The 26,031-nt window shown below is 44.6% G+C and overlaps 1 protein-coding gene across 2 annotated transcripts; it reads left to right on the top strand.

Annotated features, from left to right (window-relative positions):
- Positions 1-708: 708 nt before the first annotated feature.
- On the top strand, positions 709-24,423 carry LOC110496726 (uncharacterized). Of its 2 annotated transcripts, none has more exons than XM_036953579.2 (6): positions 709-1,409; positions 2,359-3,008; positions 4,273-4,331; positions 6,436-6,566; positions 21,672-21,838; positions 22,748-24,423. In XM_036953579.2, the coding sequence occupies exons 2-6, from the start codon at positions 2,496-2,498 to the stop codon at positions 22,916-22,918; spliced, it is 1,041 nt and encodes a 346-aa protein (XP_036809474.2). In that variant the 5' UTR covers positions 709-1,409; positions 2,359-2,495; the 3' UTR covers positions 22,919-24,423. The 2 variants fall into 2 exon arrangements, with proteins under 2 accessions (XP_036809474.2, XP_036809475.2); XM_036953580.2 differs by having other exon boundaries at positions 744-895.
- Positions 24,424-26,031: the final 1,608 nt, after the last annotated feature.

Below are 26,031 nucleotides of genomic sequence, written 5' to 3'. Positions count from 1 at the left end.
TAGGTGACCGTGATGGTATGATGGCCAGATTGGGAATTTAGCCTGGACACCAGGGTTAACATCCCTACTCTTACGATAAGTGCCATGGGATCTTTAATGACCTCAGAGAGTCAGGACACCCGTTTAACGTCCCATCCAAAAGACGGCACTCTACACAGGGCAGTGTCCCCAATCACTGCCCTGGGGCATTGGGATATTTTTTTAGACCAGAGGAACGAGCAGCATCTGGTCTCCCATCCAGGAACTGACCAGGACCAACCCTGCTTAGCTTCAGAAGCAAGCCAGAAGTGGCCAGAAGTGTTACGCAGGGTGGGACGCTGCTGGCTATATAGTGGGTATATGGTTGATATCCAATAGGTATATGGTTGATATTCCTTGTATTTACAGTATCAGTATTACTATATCTAAATGCAGAGTGATGAACAGCGTAATGCAGTATAGTGTAGTAGTTATTTAGAGTTCAGAGATGGCATGACACCATGTGCAAAGTCCTTTGTTGGCCTACATTGTTAAATCCACAGATATGGATAATAAAAACATACGGTTCAAATAACAAAATGAGATCATTTTCAAATTATTGAAGTTAATTTGAACATTTTATTCAATATAAACAACTTATTTTGAATGATCTTCCATTCCGTCATTGACACTGACATTATTAAAATAGCTCAGGCAGCTACAGAAAAGTTCCCTCCCTTCGGTAATTCCATTCAAAGTAAGCTTCCTTAGCCTCGGGGAGTTCTGAAGTGTTTTTCCACGACACACCTAAAATATGTGAATGATGTTGTACTGTACAGAGAGCTTCAAGAGACAACACGGCAAGCTGAGACGGAGTTGTGGGTGGCAACACAGACAATAGGCGTTTCTGGTTCATGCAAGTGTGAGATTTAAAAAGGTCTGAATGAAGTTTGAGACAGAGAAACTTTCTTGGTGCTTGTGATTTCGTTTCGTCTGTCTGTATGCTTGTTACGTATTCATAGATATTCAGTAACACATGCAGCGTCAGGACTCTGTTGGTTATTGAGAGCACTCGGTGGAGAGAGAAGAGGCATCCGCGACTCCGTGTCTTGACACGGGTGTAATCATTAGTACAAAACGTTTTGCAACGGGAACCATTTACTACAAACGAAAACGTTTTGCATTAAAACGAGACTTTATATTGGACAAATCCAGCTAGGTCTCTCCCCGTTTCGTTCCGTTTACTTCCGTTTTGGTTCCTAGTTAACAATAATACACAACAGGCAATGCTCTGACGTCACAAGTGAGACTCTCAACTAAAGCAAGCCTAATCGAATATATATATATATATTATGGTTCAATCAGTGGATATACTTCCCGGGACAGAGAACTCTTTGTTTGGAGCCAAAATCATGAAAGCACAGGTGGCAGAGTAACCGCAGGACATCGAGGTAATACATTTTACCCCGGCTCTTTTTTTGTTGTTGTTAGATTTACTGCAAGGTATTCAACTCCCCTCCCGTGGGACATAGATAATACTTCTGTTTAAAGTTCTCAGCGGCAGTCTCAACAGTTATGTAATGCCTTGTAGACAGCCCAAGTTCAACATTTGAGTTATACACAGCATAAACACTGACATGTGTGGTTATCACGTTAATACACAATTACAACACCAAGTTAAAAACATAAGTAAACATGATCGTATGGAGAATACATGTTGCTGTTTAAATCAGTTATATGATAGTATGGAGAAGACATGTTACTCTTCACACCAGTCATATGTCATTTAGATGTGGGTCAAGTTGCAGGAAGACCATTTCACTCAAATCAATATTTCAAGTCAATCGAATCAGTAAAAATCTGCTGAATTCAAATCAGTAGAATCAGTACAAATCTGCTGAATTTAAATCAGTAGACTGGCATGACTACAGTTCATCACATTTTTGCAGCCAAGGGGCCAACACATTAATGTTAATATGTCTCTCATGTCAGTTGAAAACTAATAGGTGGTTTCAATATGTCACATATGAATATCAGAAAAAAAGCTTTCTCGTTAACCCACATTGCATGTAGAGTGGACTTGACAGCATTGGACATAGCAGTTGTTATCATACATACTGCAGCTGGTCTGACTCATGATCTACATCCCAAATGACACCCTATTCGCTACATGGTGCACTACTCTATGGGCCCTGGTCAAAAATAGGGCACTTATGTAGGGAATAGTGTGCCATTTGGGACACAGCTCATGAGTCCGACCAGCTGCACTCTGTAAAAGTGTACCGATGACATGGAACAGCACACTGTGGTCCGGATGAATTGACCCATTTCACCCATTTTCTGTGATTGTCCAAATCTATCATGTCCAATTCCCCCTCTCTCTCTGTTTTCTTTTTATAGGCTGTTCTTTGCTGGGGTTCTCCCTCCAGACTATTTCTCTCTTTCATCCTCCCTTTCCCTTCACTCTCTTTCTCCACCTGCACATCAGTCCCTCCATCCTTCCTTGTCTCTTAACTCCACCCAGAGGCACTGCCGTCATGCGTCGGTACAGCTCCGAGGGGTCTCTACTCGATATGGATTTCCTGCCGCGGAGGAAAGTATCCGTGAAGAGCCACAACTACCACAGCCGGGACGGGGAGTCAGGTACCTACAACCCCGACCTGGAAGGTGACGAACTGGATGGGCGAACCACCTCTTTCCCCCCTACCCCTATCATCGTGGAGCCTGGAGCCAGCCACGGGAGGGGGGAGCTGAGCAGGGATCACAGCGTCAGTGTGGAGAACTTCACAGAACTGGGGAAGCTAGAGGGCAAGGGATTTCTTGGAGTGGTGAACCTCAGTGAAGGGTGTAGGGCATATAGTGACGGGCAGTTGGCGCCGGGGACGACGAGCCGCAGCACAGAGAGCGTGGGCAGCGACAACCAGCCACCGTCCTCTCCCTCGCTCTCAACCTCTGGCTTCAGCCCCTTGTCCTTGAAGTCACAGCAACGGTCCCACACCAGAGCCAAGCTGTCAGCAGCCAAGCTACACCTGAAGAGCCTGTTTGGGCAGGTAAAGGGGGATGTGGGAGGTCAGGATCACTAGAGGAGTGGTCCCTGGCAGTGTTTAGGGTATTGGGTGTTTTAGGACGACTGTATGGGAATGGATAGCCTGTGTGTGTTAGATGGGTTTTGACTAGGTGCGCTAGTTCTAGATTTCCGGGTGCACCATTTCAGACCATTCCATTGGACCTTGTGAAATCTCTACTCCAATCAGGGAAGTGTATGAGCTAATAAAGAAATGCACCCTTTCTGGTTCCTCTCAGTAGTAATTCCAACCTTGAGATTCATCCGACAGAGTGTTCCTTATAAAGCGGTTTTGTTAATGTCAAGGTCACACTAAGTTGACAAAGGATTAAATAATCACGCTCAACAGCACACATTTACCTCAAATATTCTCAATTTGATTTAAATATTGTCACGTGTAACGGATGTGAAACGGCTAGCTTAGTTAGCGGCGGTGCGGCGCTAAATAGCGTTTCAATCGGTGACGTCACTTGCTCTGAGACCTTGAAGTAGTGGTTCCCCCTTTGCTCTGCAAGGGCCGCGGCTTTTGTGGAGCGATGGGTAACGATGCTTCGCGGGGTGACTGTTGTTGATGTGTGCAGAGGGTTCGCTCCCGGGTATGGGCGAGGGGACGGTCTAAAGTTATACTGTTACACAGGCATATTATTCTGTCATTGTGTAACTCATTAGAACCTCATCCAGTCTTTCCTTTTGTTATTTTAGATAAAAGCATCTGCCAAATGGCCAAACCAATGAATACCGAGTCCCCCTCTTCTCCTATTTCTCCTATATGTTGACATCCACATTGACATCCACTACGTCACGTTTTAATGCTTTAGGTTTGGAATGTTGAATGTTCTTTTTAAAATGGCGACAATGACTCGATACAGGAAAATATTGCTCAAACAGAACTTCTTAAAATGTTGTATAACGTTTGGGCCAAAACCAAAGAAGTGTGTGTGTGTGTGTGTGTGTGTGTGTGTGTGTGTGTGTGTGTGTGTGTGTGTGTGTGTGTGTGTGTGTGTGTGTGTGTGTGTATGTGTGTGTGTGTGTGTGTGTGTGTGTGTGTGTGTGTGTGTGTGTGTGTGTGTGTGTGTGTGTGTGTATGTGTGTGTGTGTGTGTGTGTATGTGTGTGTGTGTGTGTGTGTGTGTGTGTGTGTGTGTGTGTGTGTGTGTGTGTGTGTGTGTGTGTGTGTGTGTGTTGACTGTAGGAGTGACACAAGCCAATCATTTCAACTTGGAAACAAACGAATTGTGTCTGTATCTCCAGAGTCCCCATTCATCACATTCCAACCTGTTTAACCCAGAACAGAAAGAACAGAGAGACAGGTGAGGTCATCGACTGTGGGCAATAGACTGTGGGCAATAGACTGTGGGCAATATAATGAGGACAATAGACTGTGGACAATATAATGAGGACAATAGACTGAGGACAATAGACTGTGGACAATATGAGGACAATAGACTGTGGACAATATAATGAGGACAATAGACTGTGGACAATAGACTGTGGACAAGATAATGAGGACAATGGACTGTGGACAATATAATGAGGACAATATACTGTGGACAATAGACTGTGGACAATATAATGAGGACAATGGACTGTGGACAATATAATGAGGACAATATACTGTGGACAATAGACTGTGGACAAGATAATGAGGACAATGGACTGTGGGCAATATAATGAGGACAATAGACTGTGGACAATATAATGAGGACAATAGACTGGGCAATAGAATGTGGACAATATACTGTGGACAATATACTGTGGACAATAGACTGTGGGCAATAGACTGTGGACAATAGACTGTGGACAATAGACTGTGGGCAATAGACTGTGGACAATAGACTGTGGACAATAGACTGTGGGCAATAGACTGTGGACAATAGACTGTGGACAATAGACTGTGGACAATAGACTGTGGGCAATAGACTGTGGACAATAGACTGTGGGCAATAGACTGTGGACAATAGACTGTGGACAATAGACTGTGGGCAATAGACTGTGGACAATAGACTGTGGACAATAGACTGTGGGCAATAGACTGTGGGCAATAGACTGTGGACAATAGACTGTGGGCAATAGACTGTGGACAATAGGCTGTGGACAATAGACTGTGGACAATAGACTGTGGGCAATAGACTGTGGACAATAGACTGTGGACAATATAATGAGGACAATAGACTGTGGACAATAGACTGTGGACAATAGACTGTGGACAATAGACTGTGGACAATAGACTGTGGGCAATAGACTGTGGACAATAGACTGTGGGCAATAGACTGTGGACAATAGACTGTGGGCAATAGACTGTGGACAATAGACTGTGGACAATAGACTGTGGGCAATAGACTGTGGACAATAGACTGTGGACAATAGACTGTGGGCAATAGACTGTGGACAATAGACTGTGGACAATAGACTGTGGGCAATAGACTGTGGGCAATAGACTGTGGGCAATAGACTGTGGACAATAGACTGTGGACAATAGACTGTGGGCAATAGACTGTGGACAATAGACTGTGGACAATATAATGAGGACAATAGACTGTGGACAATAGACTGTGGACAATAGACTGTGGACAATAGACTGTGGACAATAGACTGTGGGCAATAGACTGTGGACAATAGACTGTGGACAATAGACTGTGGACAAGGTAGCTTTCTAAGAGGAATATGTCTAAAGCAGTCCCTGGCCAAATGGCATCCTATTCCCTACGTAGCCCTTTGGGCTCTGGTAAAGATTAGTGCACTAAATAGGAAATATGAGGTACTTTCCCTGGTCAAAAGTAGTGCACTACATAGGGAATGGGGTGCCATTTGGGACGTATCCTAAGAAGTTCCGTTTGAAACGATACCCATCCGGACCTCAGTCGCCAAACAGTTGTGGAAATGAGGGGTTGTGTTATCATGAAATCTGATGCCTGTCTCCTCTCTCCCTTTGTCTCCGTCTCTCCCCCCTCTCTCCCTCTCTCCCTGCATCTCTCCCGTTCCCCTCCTGTCTCCCTATTTCTCCCTCTCTCTCTCCCTCCCTCTCCCTATCCCTCCCTCTCCCTGTCTCTCCCTCTCCCCCTCTCTCCCTCTCTCCCTGCCTCTCTCCCGTTCCCTTCCTGTCTCCCTATTTCTCCCTCTCTCTCTCCCTCCCTCTCCCTATCCCTCCCTCTCCCTGCCTCTCTCCCGTTCCCCTCCTGTCTCCCTATCTCTCCATCTCCCTCCCTCTCCCTGTCTCTCCCTCTCCCCCCTCTCCAACTGTCTCCCTATCTCTCCATCTCCCTGTCTCTCCCTCTCCCCCCTCTCCAACTGTCTCCCTATCTCTCCATCTCCCTCCCTCACTCTCTCTCCCCCTATCTCTTCCCATCTCTCTCCTCACCCCTCCTCTCTCTGAATCTCTCTCACCCTTCCTCTCCCCCCTCTCCTCCCTAACAGTGATAAAGAGCGGAGGTCTCGCCACCCGTTGATGCACCAGTGGAGTCAGGTGGGCCACAGCAACGCCAAGTTCAGTCGGGTGGAACTTGATAAGTGGGCTGAATCGCTGGACGACCTCCTGGCCAGTCGGAGTAAGTAGACTAGGACACCCTCCAGACCAGTAAACAAGGACACCCTCCTGACCAGTAGACTAGGACACCCTCCTGACCAGTAGACTAGGACACCCTCCTGACCAGTAAACAAGGACACCCTCCTGACCAGTAGACTAGGACACCTTCTCCTGACCAGTAGACTAGGACACCTTCTCCTGACCAGTAGACTAGGACACCCTCCTGACCAGTAGACTAGGACACCTTCTCCTGACCAGTAGACTAGGACACCTTCTCCTGACCAGTAGACTAGGACACCTTCTCCTGACCAGTAGACTAGGACACCTTCTCCTGACCAGTAGACTTGAACACCTTCCTGACCAGTAGACTAGGACACCCTCCTGACCAGTAGACTAGGACACCCTCCTGACCAGTAGACTAGGACACCCTCCTGACCAGTAGACTAGGACACCGTCTCCTGACCAGTAGACTAGGACACCTTCTCCTGACCAGTAGACTAGGACACATTCTCCTGACCAGTAGACTAGGACACTCTCCTGACCAGTAGACTAGGACACCCTCCTGACCAGTAGACTAGACACCCTCCTGACCAGTAGACTAGGACACCCTCCTGACCAGTAGACTAGGACACCTTCTCCTGATCAGTAGACTAGGACACCTTCTCCTGACCAGTAGACTAGGACACCCTCCTGACCAGTAGACTAGGACACCCTCCTAACCAGTAGACTAGGACACCCTCTCCTGACCAGTAAACTAGGACACCCTCCTGACCAGTAGACTAGGACACCCTATCCTGACCAGTATACTAGGACACCCTCCTGACCAGTAGACTAAGACACCCTATCCTGACCAGTAGACTAGGACACCTTCTCCTGACTAGTAGACTAGGACACCCTCCTGACCAGTAGACTAGGACACCCTCCTAACCAGTAGACTAGGACACCCTCTCCTGACCAGTAAACTAGGACACCCTCCTGACCAGTAGACTAGGACACCCTATCCTGACCAGTAGACTAGGACACCCTCCTGACCAATAGACTAGGACACCCTCCTGACCAGTCGACTAGGACACCCTATCCAGACCAGTAGACTAGGACACCCTCCTGACCAGTAGACTAGGACACCCTATCCAGACCAGTAGACTAGGACATCCTCCTGACCAGTAGACTAGGACACCCTATCCAGACCAGTAGACTAGGACATCCTCCTGACCAGTAAACTAGGACATCCTCCTAACCAGTAAACTAGGACACCCTCCTGACCAGTAAACTAGGACACCCTCCTGACCAGTAGACTAGGACACACCCTCCTGACCAGTAAACTAGGACACCCTCCTGACCAGTAGACTAGGACACCCTCCTGACCAGTAGACTAGGACACCCCCTCCTGGCCAGTAGACTAAACCACTCCCTACTCTTCCTCCTTGGCCCTTACCCTTCCATGTTTGCTGATCTGAAGGGCTTTATTCAGGCATAATCAGTGTAGTGGTAAAGCTGCTGACCAGTAGACTAGGACACCCTATCCTGACCAGTATACTAGGACACCCTCCTGACCAGTAGACTAGGACACCCTCCTGACCAGTAGACTAAGACACCCTATCCTGACCAGTAGACTAGGACACCTTCTCCTGACCAGTAGACTAGGACACCCTCCTGACCAGTAGACTAGGACACCCTCCTAACCAGTAGACTAGGACACCCTCTCCTGACCAGTAAACTAGGACACCCTCCTGACCAGTAGACTAGGACACCCTATCCTGACCAGTAGACTAGGACACCCTCCTGACCAATAGACTAGGACACCCTCCTGACCAGTCGACTAGGACACCCTATCCAGACCAGTAGACTAGGACACCCTCCTGACCAGTAGACTAGGACACCCTATCCAGACCAGTAGACTAGGACATCCTCCTGACCAGTAGACTAGGACACCCTATCCAGACCAGTAGACTAGGACATCCTCCTGACCAGTAAACTAGGACATCCTCCTAACCAGTAAACTAGGACACCCTCCTGACCAGTAAACTAGGACACCCTCCTGACCAGTAAACTAGGACACCCTCCTGACCAGTAGACTAGGACACACCCTCCTGACCAGTAAACTAGGACACCCTCCTGACCAGTAGACTAGGACACCCTCCTGACCAGTAGACTAGGACACCCCCTCCTGGCCAGTAGACTAAACCACTCCCTACTCTTCCTCCTTGGCCCTTACCCTTCCATGTTTGCTGATCTGAAGGGCTTTATTCAGGCATAATCAGTGTAGTGGTAAAGCTGTACAGATCTACAAACATGGAAGGGTTAGGGCAAAGGTCATCTGGGCATCCCAGAAGGAAAATCTGGCGCCAACTACTTGATTAGATTCTAGGAGGGGGGAGAGGTATGAGAAAAGATACTAGATTGAGGAAAGGAAGCAGGGTGATAGCACCCCCCCCCCCCCCCCGTCTGCACGTTTCGGGTCAAGTCTATGAGACGAATGTCTCTTTCAGAAATGTAAAAGATGCGCACACCTGCCAAAACGTGATTTATCCAAATGACCAGGGACGTTGAAAGAACCACCAGAACAATTGTTGCACCGGAGTGTATACTGGGCACCTGTAATTAAGCAATAAGGGGAGGGGGTGTGGTATATGGCCAATATACCACGGCTAAAATCTGTTCTTAAGCACGATGCAACGTGGAGTGCCTGGACACAGCCCTTAGCCGGTGTATATTGGCCATATACCACAAACCCCAGAGATGCCTTATTTGGTATTATAAACTGGTTACCAAGGTAATTAGAGCAGTAAAAATACATGTTTTGTCCTACCCGTGGTATACAGTCTGATATACCACGGCTGTCAGCCAATCAGCATTCAGCTTGAAGCACCCAGTTTATAATTAGAGTTGGATGTTGATCTTGTCATTATTGAAGTGTATTGTTTTTCTGTGGTCTCTCTTTGAGTTGAGTTTGCGTCCCACAGGCCGCTGACAGATGTTCTGATACCATTTATGTTACGTAGTCTGTCCACAAGAGACTAGGGCTCAGGGAGAAGGAGGGGTGGGGAGGAAATGCAAAGTGTACTCTGATCCTGTTTTCAACCTCAGCTCACGAGTGTCTTGCAGTGTGTTGTGATGTCAGCGCGATAGGGCCGTATGGTCTTTGCGTACGTCATTGGTTTCCGTGTGCTGTGCCATAAAGCTGAGTGCAGCACTAGTTACTATGAATAGATGTGATAGAAAACAGTAAGACCGTTTTAGACGACTGTCTCGAATGATCTGGATTGTGTTCCAAATGTAGGGCTGGGAAATATGGGGGAAAAAATACCACAATGCATTTGTTCTGTTGACAGTTTTTGACAGTATTTTGTGTTTTTTCATAATAAAAGTGATCCATTTTGCTTTATGAGTCGTCCGTGACCCTAGAGTGGAAACACATACCTTCTAAAATCATTTCAATGAGGCTTTCTCCATTCTGATTGGTTGAAGTTTGATTGAACAGTGCAAACAAAAGTCGATCTGATTTTGAGATCATCTCCACTCTGCCACGTAGGGCTGCACGATATGGGCGTTTAATTATAGGACGCTTGTGGATCTACATTAAAAAACAAAGTGGAAAGCAGCGTTGTTGTCAACTAACATATTGTTGCATCTGCTCAGTGGTGTAAAGTACTTAAGTTGGGGCGGCAGTTAGCCTAGTGGTTAGAGTGTTGTGCAAGTAACCGAAAGGTTGCTAGATTAAATCCCTGAGCTGACAAGATTAAAGAATCTGCCATTCTGCCCCTGAACAAGGCAGTTAACCCACTGTTCCTAGGCCGTCATTGTAAATAAGAATTTGTTCTTAACTGACTTACCTAAATAAAATTTAATTAAATAAAAATGTAATAAAAATACTTAAAAGTACTACTTAAGTTGTTTTTGGGGGTATCTTTACTTTACTACATTCTTAATGAAAAACATGTACTTACATTATCCCTGACACCCAAAAGTACTTGTTACATTTGGAGTGCTTAGCAGGACAGAATTTTTTTTTAATATCAGAGTGGCAGTAACTCACCAGCCTTACGACCAGGAATACGACTTGGATCCTTTGTTCCTACCCCCCAGGGCAATTGAACTTATCCCAGAGGCTGCTCCAAAACACCGCCAGCAGAGAAGAGATATTCGGAGTGGGACTTCTAGTCTGACACAGGAGGCATACACACCATCCACCGCTTCCGAGTATATTACTCTCTAATGTTCAGTCTTTGAATAATAAAGTAGACAAGCTCAGGGCGAGGATCTCCTTCCAGATAGACATCAGGGATTGTAACATACTCTGTTTCACGGAAACATGGTTCTCGGGATATACTGTCCCTGTCTATACAGTCAGCTGGATTCTCAGTACATCGCACAGACAAGAATAAAGAACTCTCCTGGGAGAAGAAAGGCGAGGTGTATGTTTCATGATTAACTACTCATGGGGTGATTGTGATAACATACAGAAACTCAAGTCATTTTGTTCCCCCAACCTAGAATACCTCACAATCAAATGCCAACGTATTACCTCCCAAGAGAATTCTCTTTGGTTATAGTCACAGCCGTGTATAGTCCCCCTCAAGCCGATACCACGATGGCCCTCAAAGAACCACACTGGACTTCATGCAAACTGGAAGCCATATATCCTGAGGCAACATTTATTGTAGCTGGGGATTTTAACAAAGCAAATTTAAGGAAAACGCTACCGAAGATCTACCAACACATTGACTGTAGTACTTGTGCTGGGAAAACATTGGACAACTGCTACTCAACTTTTCAAAATGCCTGCAAGGCCCTCCCCCGCCCTCCTTTTAGCTAATCAGATCACATCTCCATTTTGATCCTCTCTTCCTATAGGACGAAATTCAAACAGGAAGTGCCTGTGCTAAGGTCTATTCAACGCTGTTCTGACCAATCGGAATCCATGCTTCAAGATTGTTTTGATCACGCAGACTAGGATATGACAAAGTGGAGTCGCAATTCAACGGCTCAGACACGAGACGTATGTGGCAGAGTCTACAGACAATCACGACCTACAAAGGTCAAATCGGCCACGTCACGGACACCGACGCCTTGCTTTGGACAAGCTAAACACCTTCTTCTCCCACAAATAGCCACCACTAACTGGCTTCCACCCGGTTACACAACCCTACACCTTAGAGGCTGCTGTCCTATGTACATAGACTTGAAATCACTGGCCACTTTAATGATGGAACACTAGAAACTTTAATAATGTTTAAATACTGATTTACTCATCTCATATGTATATACTGTATTCTATTCTACTGTATTTTAGTCAATGTCACTCCGACATTGCTCGATTTAATATTTATATTTTTCTTAATTCCATTATTTTACTTTTAGATTGTGTGTATTGTTGTGAATTGTTAGATACTACTGCGTTGTTAGAGCTAGGAACACAAGCATTTCGCTACACCCGCAGTAACATCTGCTAAATATGTGTACGTGACCAATAAAAATATATTTGAACGAACAACAACTGCCCTCTTTCATACAGCGTCTCAGAGAATAAGATCAGGTCCATGCCATCGTATTCATTGTGATCTAAAAGGCCAAACTGATCCTAGGTCAGCACTCCTACTCTGAGACGCTTCGTGAATACAGTCCCAGTTCTCAGATTGATTGTTCTACGTGACGAGGGTCATGGGTGGGACCTTGGAACCATTTATAATAGGTGTGCCTACTGAATCCCAAATGGCACCCTCTTCTCCCTATATAGTGCACCACTTTTGACTATTGACTCTGGTTAAAAGTAGTGCACTATATAGGGAACAGGGTGCCATTTGGGGGACACACGCCGTGACCAAGGAAGATACAGTAATGTCTTATTTACTTCCTCATTCCTTCTAGAATTTCTCCTGTCCTGTTACTAACACCCGTATTATTCCACCAGACCACACACTGTTGTGACAGTTTGTTGTCGTTATCTTGTAAAACAGGTTTAGGCAACCCTGGTCCTGGAGGGGCCCGCAGGCACTTCATGTTTTTGATTTGACTGACCTGGAAGACCAGGTGTGTTGAATTTAGTCAATTCACTGAACTGATCAATTAGCTCAGTTGTTCAGGTGTGGGCGCCTAGTTAGTACCTGCGGCAGTCCAGGAACAGGGTTACCTACCCCTGTCGTACGGGATCAAAATAACTAAGGGATGGTGTTTTCAGTAACCTTCCTTTTGATAGTCACATTACAGGAAAGCTTTGAAAGCCAAACTGTCTAGTGTCCTTGCTCTTCTAGGGAAATGGTTGTCAGTTAAAGATAAATCTTAGGTTGTCATGGCTACATGTGCCCCCACCTACCTACACACACACACACACACACACACACACACACACCATACTTTAGTGTAGTCCTATTAGAATGTGGAACATTAGAGAACCATTAATGCTAACAGTGCATTGGGAAAGTATTCAGACCCCTTGACTTTTTCCATCGTTTTGTTATGTTACAGCCTTGTTCTAAAATCGATTAAATTACATTTTTTCCCCGCATTAATCTACACACAATATCCCATAATAAAAAAGTGTAAACAGGTTTTTAGAAATTTTACCAAATGCATTACAAATAAAAGCAGATACCTTATTTACAGTCGTGCACAAAAGTTTAGAGAATGACACAAATATTAATTTTCAAAAAGTCTGCTGCCTCAGTGTCTTTAGATATTTTTGTCAGATGTTACTATGGAATACTGAAGTATAATTACAAGCATTTCATAAGTGTCAAAGGCTTTTATTGACAATTACATGAAGTTGATGCAAAGAGTCAATATTTGTTAGTGTTGACTCTGCAAACCTCTGCAATCCGCCCTGGCATGCTGTCAATTAACTTCTGGGGCACATCCTGACTGATGGCAGCCCATTCTTGCATAATCAATGCTTGGAGTTTGTCAGAAGTTGTGGGTTTTTGTTTGTCCACCTGCCTCTTGAGGATTGACCACAAGTTCTCAATGGGATTAAGGTCTGGGGAGATTCCTGGTCATGGACCCAACATATTGATGTTTTGTTCCCCGAGCCACTTAGTTATCACTTTTGCCTTATGACAAGGTGCTCCCTGCTGGAAAAGGCATTGTTCGTCACCAAACTGCTCCTGGATGGTTGGGAGAAGTTGCTCCCGGAGGATGTGTTGGTACCATTCTTTATTCATGGCTGTGTTCTTGGGCAACATTGTGAGTGAGCCCACTCCCTTGGCTGAGAAGCAACCCCACACATGAATGGTCTCAGGATGCTTTACTGTTGGCATGACACAGGACTGATGGTAGCGCTCACCTTGTCTTCTCCGGACAAGCTTTTTTCCGGATGCCCCATACAATCGGAAAAGGGATTCATCAGAGAAAATGACTTCACCCCAGTCCTCAGCAGTACAATCCCTGTACCTTTTGCAGAATATCAGTCTGTCCCTGATGTTTTTCCTGGAGAGAAGTGACTTCTTTGCTGCCATTCTTGACACCAGGCCATCTTCCAAAAGTCTTCACCTCACTGTGCGTGCAGATGCACTCACACCTGCCTGCTGCCATTCCTGAGCAAGCTCTGTACTGGTGGTGCCCCGATCCTGCAGCTGAATGAACTTTAGGAGACGGTCTTGGCACTTGCTGGACTATCTTGGGCGCCCTGAAGCCTTCTTCACAACAATTGACCGCTCTCCTTGAAGTTCTTGATGATCTGATAAGTGGTTGATTTAGGTGCAATCTTACTGGCAGCAATATCCTTGCCTGTGATGCCCTTTTTGTGCAAAGCAATGATGATGGCACATGTTTCCTTGCAGGTAACCATGGTTGACAGAGGAAGAACAATGATTCCAAGCACCACCCTCCTTTTGAAGCTTCCAGTCTGTTATTCGAACTCAATCAGCATGACAGAGAATTCTCCATTCTTGTCCTCATCAACACTCACACCTGTGTTAACGAGAGAATCACTGACATGATGTCAGTTGGTCCTTTTGTGGCAGGGCTGAAATGCAGTGGAAATGTTTTTGGGGGATTCAGTTCATTTCCATGGCAAAGAGGGGCTTTGCAATTAATTGCAATTAATCTGATCACTCTTCATAACAATCTGGAGTATATGTAAATTGCCATCATTCAAACTGATGCAGCAGACTTTGTGAAAATTAATATTTGTGTAATTCTCAAAACTTTTGGCCACAACTTTACATAGGTATTTAGACCCTTTGCTATGTGACTCAAAATTTAACTCAGGTGCATCCTGTTTCCATTGATCATGATTGAGACGTTTCCACAACTTGATTGGAGTCCACCTGTGGTAAATTCAATTCATTGAACATGATTTGCAAATGTACACACACCTGTCTCAGAGCAAAAGCCAAGTCATGAGGTCGAAGAAATAGTCCGTAGAGCTCCGAGAAATGATTGTGTCGAGGCACAGGTCTGGGGAAGGGTACCAAAACATGTCTGCTGCATTGAAGGTCCCCAAGAACACAGTGGCCTTCATCATTCTTAATTGGAAGAAGTTTGGAACTACCAAAACTCTTCCTAGAGCTGGCCGCCTGGCCAAATTGAACAATCAGGAGGAGAAGGGCCTTGGTCAGGGAGGTGACCAAGAACCCGATGGTCACTCTGACAGAGCTCCAGAGTTCCTCTGTGGAGATGGGAGAACCTTCCAGAAGGACAACCATCTCTGCAGCACTCCACCAATCAGGCTTTTATGGTAGAGAGGCAAGACGGAAGCCACTCCTCAGTAAAAGGCACATGACAGCCCGCTTGGAGTTTGCCAAAAGGCACCTAAAGACTCTCAGACCATGAGAAACACGATTCTCTGGTCTGATGAAACCAAGATTGAACTATTTGGCCTGAATGCCAAGCGTCACGTCTGGAGGAAACCTGGCACCAACCCTACGGTGAAGCATGGTGGTGGCAGCATCATGCTGTGGGGATGTTTTTCAGCGGCAGGGACTGGGAGACGAGTCAGGATCGAGGGAAAGATGAACAGAGCAGAGTACAAAGAGATCCTTGATGAAAACCTGTTCCAGAGCGCTCAGGACCTCAGACTGGTGTGAAGGTTGACCTTCCAACAGGACAACGACCCTCAGCACACAGCCAAGACAACGCAGGCGTGGCTTCGGAACAAGTCTCTGAATGTCCTTGTAGACCAGCCTGAGCCCGGACTTCAACCCTTCCGCCTCTGGAGAGACTTGAAAATAGCTGTGCAGCGACGCTCCCATCCAACCTGACAGAGCTTGAGAGGATCTGCAGAGAAGAATGGGAGAAACTCCCCAAATACAAGTGTGCCAAGCTTGTAGAGTCATACCCAAGAAGACTTGAGGGTGTAATCACTGCCGAAGGTGCTTCAACAAAGTACTAAGTAAAGGGCATAAAATACTTATGTAAATGTGATTCATTTTTTATTTGTTTTTATAAATTTACCAACATTTCTAAAAATCTGTTTTCTCTTTGTCATTGTGGGGTATTGTGTGTAGAGTGATGAGGGGAAAAAAACGCAATTTAATCCATTTCAGAATAAGGCCATAACATAACAAAATGTGGAAAAAGTCAAGGGGTCTGAATACTTTCCGAATGCACTGTATATGGAGCCTGTAGACATATAGGCTATATTCCTACATCTCAATGGCTGGGTTTAGACAGGCAGTCCATTTCTGATCTTTTGCCCAATTATAGGCAAAAGAGCTTATCTGGTTGGCCAAAAGGCAAGTAATAAACTCAGCCAATGTTCCTTTCAGATTACAAACTGTATTGTCCATTCTTGTGGAATGGAAATGTCTTTATAGTGATGTGGCTCACACATAGCAATCAGACAGAATACAAAAACAGTCTAAATGATAGCCTCATAAATACAACCGCATAAACACTATCATCAGTCTACTGTTATTGAAATTAAAAGCTTTCTTGGACTGCTTTCATCTACTTCTATCTACTACCCAGGGATTAAATGTCATATACATATACAGAAAGATTGATTTCTTTCAGCTTTTATTTCTTTCATCACATTCCCAGTGGGTCAGAAGAACACTAAATTAGTATTTGGTAGCATTGCCTTTAATTTTTTTTTACTTGGGTCAAACGTTTCAGGTAGCCTTCCACAAGCTTCCCACAAGAAGTTGAGAGAATTTTGGCCCATTCCTCCTGACAGAGCTGGTGTAACTGAGTCAGGTTTGTAAGGCCTCCTTGTTCGTACACCCACAAATGTTCTATAGGATTGAGGCCAGGGCTTTGTGATGGCCACTCCAATACCTTGACTTTGTTGTCCTTAAGCCATTTTGGCACAACTTTGGAAGTATGCTTGGGGTCACTGTCCATTTGGAATACCCATTTGCGACCAAGCTTTAACTTCCTGACTGATGTCTTGAGATGTTGCTTCAATATATCCACAACATTTTCCTACCTCATGGTGCCATCTATTTTCTGAAGTGCACCAATCCCTCCTGCAGCAAAGCACCCCCACAACATGATGCTGCCACCCCTGTGCTTCACGGTTGGGATGGTGTTCTTCGGCTTGCAAGCCTCCTCCTTTTTCCTCCAAACACAATGATGGTCATTATGGCCAAACAGTTCAATTTTTGTTTCATAAGACCAGAGGACATTTCCTCAAAAAGTATTATCTTTGCCCCCATGTGCAGTTGCAAACCGTAGTCTGTTTTTTTTTATGGCGGTTTTGGAGCAGTGGCTTCTTCCTTGCTGAGCGGCCTTTCAGGTTATGTCGATATAGGACTCGTTTTACTCTGGATATAGATACTTGTGTACCTGTTTCCTCCAGCATCTTCACAAGGTCCTTTGCTGTTGTTCTGGGATTGATTTGCACTTTTCACACCAAAATACGTTCATCTCTAGGAGACAGAACGCGTCTCCTTCCTGAACTGTATGATGACTTTGTGGTCCCATGGTGTTTATACTTGAGTACTATTGTTTGTACAGATGAACGTGATACCTTAAGGCGTTTGGAAATTGCTCCCAAGGATGAACCAGACTCAATGGAGGTCTACAATATTTTTCTGAGGTCTTGGTTGATTTCTTTTGATTTTCCCATGATTTCAAGCAAAGAGGCAGCACTGAGTTTGAAGGTAGGCCTTGAAATACATCCACAGGTACACCTCCAATTTCAATTAGCCTGTCAGAAGTTTCTAAAGCCATGACATAATTTTCTGGAATTTTCCAAGCTGTTTAAAGGCTCAGTCAATTTAGTGTATGTAAACTTCTGACCCGCTGGAATTGTGATACAGTGAATTATAAGTGAAATAATCTGTCTGTAAACAATTGTTGGAAAAATTACTTGTGTCATGCACAAAATAAATGTCCTAACCGACTTTCCTTAAACTATAGTTTGTTAACAAGACATTTGTGGAGTGGTTGAAAAAGGAGTTTTAATGACTCCAACGTAAGTGTATGTAAACTTCCGACTTCAACTGTACATATGAGATGAGTAATGCAAAATATGTAAACATCATTATTAAAGTGCCAATAATAAAGGCTAGTGGCTAGTGAAGCATTTGTTAGAGTGGCCAATGATTTGAGTCAGTATATTGGCAGCAGCCACTCTATGTTAGCGATGGCTGTTTAACAGTCTGATGGCCTTGAGATAGAAGCTGTTTTTCAGTCTCTCGGTCCCAGCTTTGATGCACCTGTACTGACCTCGTCTTCTCGAGGTTAGCGGGGTGAACAGGCAGTGGCTCGGGAGGTTGTTGTCCTTGATGGTCTTTAGCTTAGTTATACATTATGAAGTGATGAAGTTTTGATTATGTTAGGTGAAGTGTTTAAACTTGTTTTAATTGATTAACTATTATTCAAAATAAACTAGTGTCAGTGTTGATTAATTGGTGTCAGTGATTAACTAGTGCCAGTGATTAACTAGTGTCAGTGATTAACTAGTGTCAGTGATTAACTAGTGTCAGTGTTGATTAACTTGTGTCAGTGATTAATTGGTGTCAGTGATTAATTAGTGTCAGTGATTAACTAGTGTCAGTGTTGATTAACTTGTGTCAGTGATTAATTGGTGTCAGTGATTAATTAGTGTCAGTGATTAACTAGTGTCAGTGTTGATTAACTAGTGTCAGTGTTGATTAATTGGTGTCAGTGATTAACTAGTGTCAGTGTTGATTAATTGGTGTCAGTGATGAACTAGTGTCAGTGTTGATTAGTTGGTGTCAGTGATGAACTAGTGTCAGTGTTTATTAATTGGTGTCAGTGATTAACTAGTGTCAGTGATTAACTAGTGTTGGTGATTAACTAGTGTCAATGTTGATTAATTGGTGTCAGTGATTAACTAGTGTCAGTGATTAACTAGTGTCAGTGATTAACCAGTGTCAGTGATGAACCAGTGTCAGTGATTAACCAGTGTCAGTGATGAACTAGTGTCAGTGTTGATTAATTGGTGTCAGTGATTAACTAGTGTCAGTGTTGATTAATTGGTGTCAGTCATCAACTAGCGTCGGTGAATAACTAGTGTCAGTGTTGATTAATTGGTGTCAGTGATTAACTAGTGTCAGTGATTAACTAGTGTCAGTGATTAACCAGTGTCAGTGATTAACTAGTGTCAGTGTTGATTAATTGGTGTCAGTGATTAACTAGTGTCAGTGATTAACTAGTGTCAGTGATTAACCAGTGTCAGTGATTAACTAGTGTCAGTGATTAACCAGTGTCAGTGATTAACTAGTGTCAGTGATTAACTAGTGCCAGTGATTAACCAGTGTCAGTGATTAACTAGTGTCAGTGTTGATTAATTGGTGTCAGTGATGAACCAGTGTCAGTGATTAACCAGTGTCAGTGATGAACTAGTGTCAGTGTTGATTAATTGGTGTCAGTGATTAACTAGTGTCAGTGTTGATTAATTGGTGTCAGTCATCAACTAGCGTCCGTGAATAACTAGTGTCAGTGTTGATTAATTGGTGTCAGTGATTAACTAGTGTCAGTGATTAACTAGTGTCAGTGATTAACTAGTGTCAGTGTTGATTAATTGTGTCAGTCATCAACTAGCGTCGGTGATGAACTAGTGTCAGTGTTGATTAATCACATATCACAAACCTGCAATAAAGAGGGGATTGTGTCTGTAATTTGTCTGTGTTTCTGGGATTTATTCTCAAATGAACATTTCCTTGTCTGGTTGTAAGATCTCTAATATGTTTTATTTGATTGTATATCAGCTCTCAGTATATCAGCTTTATGAATACATTTAGCTGCTTATCATATAGCATCGCATCGCCAATGCAGGACCACAGAATGATGGCATTACTAGCCTTGTGGGCATCTGTCATCTGAAGCAGAGAATAGCTAAACTCACACATAGTTTACATGTTGACGTTCTCAATTTAAAATGATACCAGTAGACAATGTATATAAGGTAAAGAATATACCAGATTTTGTACATGCCTTTTAAGTTTTAAGTTCTGACATCAAATTTTGTGCAAATCCAATCATTGTATGAAAATAAGGAGATGACAATTAGGCTAATGGAGATGAGCATTACAGGAAACATTCTACGAGGTTAATTTTATTTAATTCATTTTTAGCAATATTGCTAGCAAAATCATTGCAGCTCCCATAGCAACCAGGAACTGTCTATGCATCATTGACCCTGCATAAACTAGCGACTGGGCTAACAGAGGAAACCTTTTAGGTCAATAATATGCTGTTTTTATTTTTTTTTAATTGCATTCTAATAGTAGCTAGCTAGGTTAGTTAGTTATACCTACTCTAGGTAACTTACAAGGTTAGCTGACTTTTCAAGAACAACAAAAATAACTCAATGTGGCTAGCTACTTGTCCCTCATGCTAGCCTTTACAGCCAAATATCACTTACGTCAAGAATAAAGCCTATTTTTATGGCCAGCATTGTAGACTGTTGCTCCTTACGGCACTAAACTGGGGAGCGCCTTCGGAGCTCCGCCCAAGCAAAGCATTTGATTGTTTGGCGAGTTGCGAGGCGTCACTGATTGACATCTGGTGCTGACCCCTCTTGAGCTGATTTCTGCCATGGAGCCTCCTCAGGCTTCCCGTTTTTCTGGTTTGCGATGAGGCTAGGTTAAAGGTTACGGTTGGTGTTAGGGAAAATACGATTTTTTAATCGGAATCAATTATTTGGTCCCCAATAAGGATAGCAAAACAAACCTGTGTGTGTGTGTGTGTGTGTGTGTGTGTGTGTGTGTGTGTGTGTGTGTGTGTGTGTGTGTGTGTGTGTGTGTTTGTTTGTGTGTATGTGTGTGTGTGTGCGCGCGTACGTGTTAATGTGTTGCCCTGCCTATCCCAGTCACGGTGTGTGAACAATGACATGTTGTAACCACTGTGTCAGCAATCTGCTGGACTCCTTCGCTTCCCCACCCCCACTCAGTCTGCACTAAAACATGTTGCAACCCACTGTCTAAGCAGTGAGAGAGAGAGAGAGAGAGAGAGAGAGAGAGATAGTAAAAGGGGTGGATGTGTGACTGATTAAAGATAGCACGAATGACAATATACTGGGGGAAAAAATCCTATGATTGATTAGTACTTTACAGACTGTGTATATTTCTGTGTAAATGCTGTATCTGTGTGTGTGTGTGTGTGTGCGTGCGTGCGTGTGCTTGTGTGCGTGCACATTAACTTTTTTGAAACGTCAGGATTTTTTCAGGTCCTGAATTTGTTCAAATGCTATTTTAAGCTTAAGGGTTAGGTTTTGGGTTTTGCAGGTTAGAGTTAGGGAAAATAGGATTTTTACTCCAAAAAGTCACAAATAAAGCTGTGTCTGTGTGTGTTTGCATGTCAGTGTATTGGCCAATGGGGTGTGTGTTTGCATGTCAGTGTATTGGCCAATGGGGTGTGTGAACATCCCATCTGTCTCCCCTTCCTCGTCTTCCCCTCTAGTGACTTCCTAAATGTACTTTCATGAACCCTAATACTCCTCCCTCCCTCTCTCTCTCCCCCCCTCCTCCCTTCCTCGCCCCCACCCCTCCCCCTCTCTCCCTTCCTCGTCCCCCACCCCACCCCTCTCTCCCTCCCTCCCCCCTTTCTCACTTCCTCGCCCCCCCCTCCCCCTCTCCCTCTCCCCCCCTCCTCCTCTCTCCCTTCCTCGTCCCCCACCCCACCCCTCTCTCCCTCCCTCCTCCCTCCCCCCTTTCTCACTTCTTCGCCCCCCACCCCTCCTCCTCTCTCCCTTCCTCGTCCCCCCCCCCCTCTCCAGTGGGCGTGTCTGTGTTTGGAGCATTCCTTCGCTCAGAGTTTAGTGAGGAGAATCTGCAGTTCTATCTGGCCTGTGAGCAGTACAGAAACTCGTCCAACAACTTCAGCCTGCACAGACGGGCCAAGGCGATCACTGCCACCTATATTGATGCGGGGGCGCCACGAGAGGTATACAGCATTCGTCTATACTTGAAGTTGCCTGACCGGCCTTTCTATCGGTTTATCTGTAAATGGGCTTCTCTTTATCCATCTACCATTCTGTAATCTTCTTCCTTCTGCACGATGGTGTGTTTGTTAAACCAGTTGATTCACCCATCCCCTGTCCTCTCCCTCTTTCACTCTCTCCCTCCCTCCATCCCCTGTCCTCTCCCTCTTTCACTCTCTCTCTCCCTCCATCCCCTGTCCTCTCCCTCTTTCACTCTCTCTCCCTCCATCCCCAATCCTCTCCCTCTTTCACTCTCTCTCTCCCTCCATCACCTGTCCTCTCCCTCTTTCTCTCTCTCTCTCCCTCCATCCCCTGTCCTCTCCCTCTTTCACTCTCTCTCTCTCTCCCTCCATCCCCTGTCCTCTCCCTCTCACTATCTCTCCCTCCATCCCCTGTCCTCTCCCTCTTTCACTCTCTCTCTCCCTCCATCCCCTGTCCTCTCCCTCTCTCCATCCCCTGTCCTCTCTCTCCCATCCATCCCCCATCCTCTCCCTCTTTCACTCTCTCTCTCCCTCCATCCCGTCCTCTCCCTCTCTCTCCCCTCCATCCCCCATCCTCGCCCTCTTTCACTCTCTCTCCCCCCCTCTCTCTCTGTCTCCATCTCCCTCTCCCTCTCTTTCCCACTGCCCCTCTCTCTCCTCCTCCGTCTCTCCATATCTCTCCCGCTCTTGCTCTTTCTTTCTCCCCTCTCGCTCCCTCCCTCCCTCCCTTTCCCCACTCTGCCTCTCTCTCTCTCTTTCTTTCTTTCTTTCTTTCTCTCTCTCTCTCTGTCTCTCTCTCTCTCTCTCTCTTTCTTTCTCTCTCTCTCTCTCTCTCTCTATCTCTCTCTCTCTCTCTCTCTCTCTCTCTCTCTCTCTCTCCATGCCTTTCAGGTGAACTTGGACAGTAAGACCAGAGACTTAACCACACAGCTCCTACAGGCCCCATCACACACCTCCCTGTCCCACGCCCAGAAACGCATCTACTCCCTCCTGGATACAGACTGCTACCCTCGCTTCCTCCAGTCCGACATCTACCTCACCTTGCTGGGCCAGGCTGACTAGAGACTAAAGGCTCCATTCAATCCATATCGTGGAAGTTCAGCACTATAGCCTCGATTGAAAGGTATAGGCAAATGTGCCTGCGTTTGCGGAGACTACATTCACGTTAAACGCTGTATATGATGGCTCAATCTGAAATTACCTTTACATTTCAATCACGCTGAGTGTTGAATTACTGCAATAAGAATTGAATGGAGACCCAAGGCTGCGTCCCTATTCCTCCACTCTTCTCCTAAAGTGTACACTTGCACACTATCTTACATGGATTTAACAATGGTGGAAAGGACACTCCAATGCAGTGCTTTTGAAATCTATGATGGGTGTGTGTAAGTGCTTACTGGGAAAGGGTGGAAAACAGAGACCTATCTGTCGTGGAAATGGGATTGGACAGTTGCAGGAGATGCCGTTACATAATGTAGAGTTAAAGAGGTTTTGGGGTTTAGTCATTCCAGTTAATGAGCAGAGTTGTGTTCATTTGGGCATGGAACAGAAAAACTTTTACAAATGTTTTTCAAAGCAAAAAAAAAAAAAAAACGAAAATGAGAGTTCCTTATTGGACAAGTCCAGGTAGTCCCTTTCTGTTTCAGTGCCTAATGAACATAACCCAGGGGGTTCTGTTAGGTTCTGTTCTGCTTAGGGTGTGAAGAAGCTTGGGGAAATGACAGCAGGGAATGCCATGGGGTTTGGATTGAAGGAGCTTGCCAATCGATCCACAGAGGTTACGAGACAGGGACCTGTTTCTTCCATGACTTAGTGAGTGTGAAACTGCCGATTATCATCGTTTGAAATCATTAAACATCCTCTTTTTGTTGGCATCATTCATAGCAGAGCAGCTAAGACGCCGATAGGTCGCCCACGGTCCAATGAGCACGTATGGAATTCCGACAGCGGAGACAAAGGAAAAACAAGTAGAGCAAGATGCCACACCAGTTAAAAAGCACAACGCATTTTGTGAAACCCAAAACAGGCCACACTGGCAGAGGAGGTTGGGTGAGGGTGGCCCGTACAAGGAAGTAACCTATTTAAAGATTGCCTCCAGGAACTCTTTTTGCAAAAAAGGGATTCCTTTTCAAAGATGTCACCTTATAATCCCTCAGATCAGATGGATGGTTTTATTAACATATCAAGGCAGATCATTTGTCGCTAGATAATTTTTAAAAAAATGGTATTGCTTCCAAGTAAGCCATCTTCCATTACAATAACACAAAAAGGGAGATGTCCCATCAGGCCTCTGGCAAAACAAAGTCAGTGTTGGTTTGATGCTGTTCTTATGTGACTGCAGTGTGCTAAACGGCGTGTGAAAACCAAGAGAGAAACCCCTTTCACTTCATGCTCCATTGTCCATATTTTTTAAACAGTAATCTGAAGAGAATCCAACAGATAAACAAAGAATATAATCATGTATTTCGTGTGTATAATTTCTTTGTACCTAGTTTTGAATGTGTTTTTGTCAAACTATTTTTAAAGATAAATAAAATGCACGTAGATGTTGTGTACATATGACAGAAGTCGTTGGTCATTACAGGTGCTATCGGTCTAAACACTTGTGCGGTTGCTAAGTAACGCTAACGAAATAAACTATACGTCTCTGTGTCCAGTATGAAGGAAGTTTGAGGTGGTTTCGCGAGCCAATGCTAACTAGCATCAGCGCAATGAATGGAAGTCTATGGGGATCTGCTAGCATAACTGAAAGTAATCATTACGTTGCTGAGTTTGGGTAATCCAAAAGTTACGTTACTGATTGCAATTTTGTACAGGTAACTATAGTAACGGATTACATTTAGAAAGTAACCTACGTAAACCCGGGATTGATGTTTGGGTTTAAAAATCAGATTTTAAGAAGATAAATTGTAGAACTATACTGATAAAAAAAATATATAAACACGAACATGTAACAATTTTAACAATTTTACTGAGTTAAAAGTTCCTATGAGGAAATCAGTCAATTGAAATAAATTAATTAGTCCCTAATCTATGGATGTCACGTGACTTGCCCAGTCATGGGTAGGCACAGGTGCGAGCCGTGGGTAGGCACAGACCCATCGACTTGGGAGCCAGGCCCAACCAATCAGAATACATTTTCCCTCACAAAAGGGCTTTATTACAGAGAAAAATACTCAGTTTCATCAACTGTCCGGGTGGCTGGCCTCAGACGATCCCGCAAGGGAAGAAGCCGGATGTGGAGATCCTGGGCTGGAGTGGTTACACGTGGGTCTGCGGTTGTGAGGCCGGTTGGACGTGCTGCCAAATTCTCTAAAACTACATTGGAAGCTGCTTATGGTAGAGAAATTCCATTAAATTATCTGGCAACAGCTCTGGTGGACATTCCGGCAGTCAGCATGCCAATTGCACGCTCCCTCAAAACTGGAGACATCTGTGGCATTGTGCTGTGGCAAAACGGCACATTTTAGAATTTTATTGTTCACAGTGCAAGATGCACTTGTGTAATGATCATGCTGTTTAATCAGCTTCTTGATATGCCACACCTGTCAGGTGGATGGATTATCTTGGCAAAAGATAAAATGCTCACTAACAGGGATATTAACAAATTTGTGTAGAAAATATGAGAGAAATTAGCTTTTTGTGCATATGGTACTTTTCTGGGATCTTTTATTTCAGCTCATGAAACATGGGACCAACACTTTACATGTTGCGTTTATTTTTTGTTCAGTGTAGGTGGGGCTTCTGACGTTGTAGCTTGATGGTACTAACGTCGCATTCACGTGCCGTATGAAACTAGGAAACTCTGAAATGTCCCGACTTGCTAACTGGTTTAATAACTGTGTGTGTAACTGCAAGTCGGAAATGTCAGAGTTACCTAGTTCCGACTAAAGGTAAACGCGGCATTAGTAGTGAATGTTTTAACATATGTAATCAGGATACCAATGTTTTGGGGATGATATCTATGTGTTTGGGGAAGCAGGGATGTGTTCATTAGGGCACACTATACAAACTATACACATTACACAAAACGTTTTGAAACAAAACAAAAATGGCCATTTCTTATTGGACAAGTCCAAGTTGTTCCACCCTATTTAACTAAATTGTCTTCAGTTTTGGTGTCGAATGAACACAACAAACCTGTCTTGTACTGACTGCCTGTTGAGTTCTCGTGA

The sequence above is a fragment of the Oncorhynchus mykiss genome, chromosome 18 (assembly GCF_057628025.1).
Source record: "Oncorhynchus mykiss isolate SJ-2025 chromosome 18, ASM5762802v1, whole genome shotgun sequence".
Classification (NCBI taxonomy): Eukaryota; Metazoa; Chordata; class Actinopteri; order Salmoniformes; family Salmonidae; genus Oncorhynchus; species Oncorhynchus mykiss.
Note: the sequence above shows the minus strand (reverse complement) of the source record. Positions and strands in the feature narration are given on the sequence as shown.

What these genes read in the sequence shown, in the direction of transcription:
- LOC110496726 (XM_036953579.2), top strand. Translation starts at nt 2,496, where the DNA reads ATGCGTCGGTACAGCTCCGAGGGGTCTCTACTCGATATGGATTTCCTG. An exon ending in CAGAAAGAACAGAGAGACAG is followed by an intron (nt 4,332 to 6,435) that starts GTGAGGTCATCG and finishes CCTCCCTAACAG; the next exon opens with TGATAAAGAGCGGAGGTCTC. An exon ending in CGACCTCCTGGCCAGTCGGA is followed by an intron (nt 6,567 to 21,671) that starts GTAAGTAGACTA and finishes CCCCCTCTCCAG; the next exon opens with TGGGCGTGTCTGTGTTTGGA.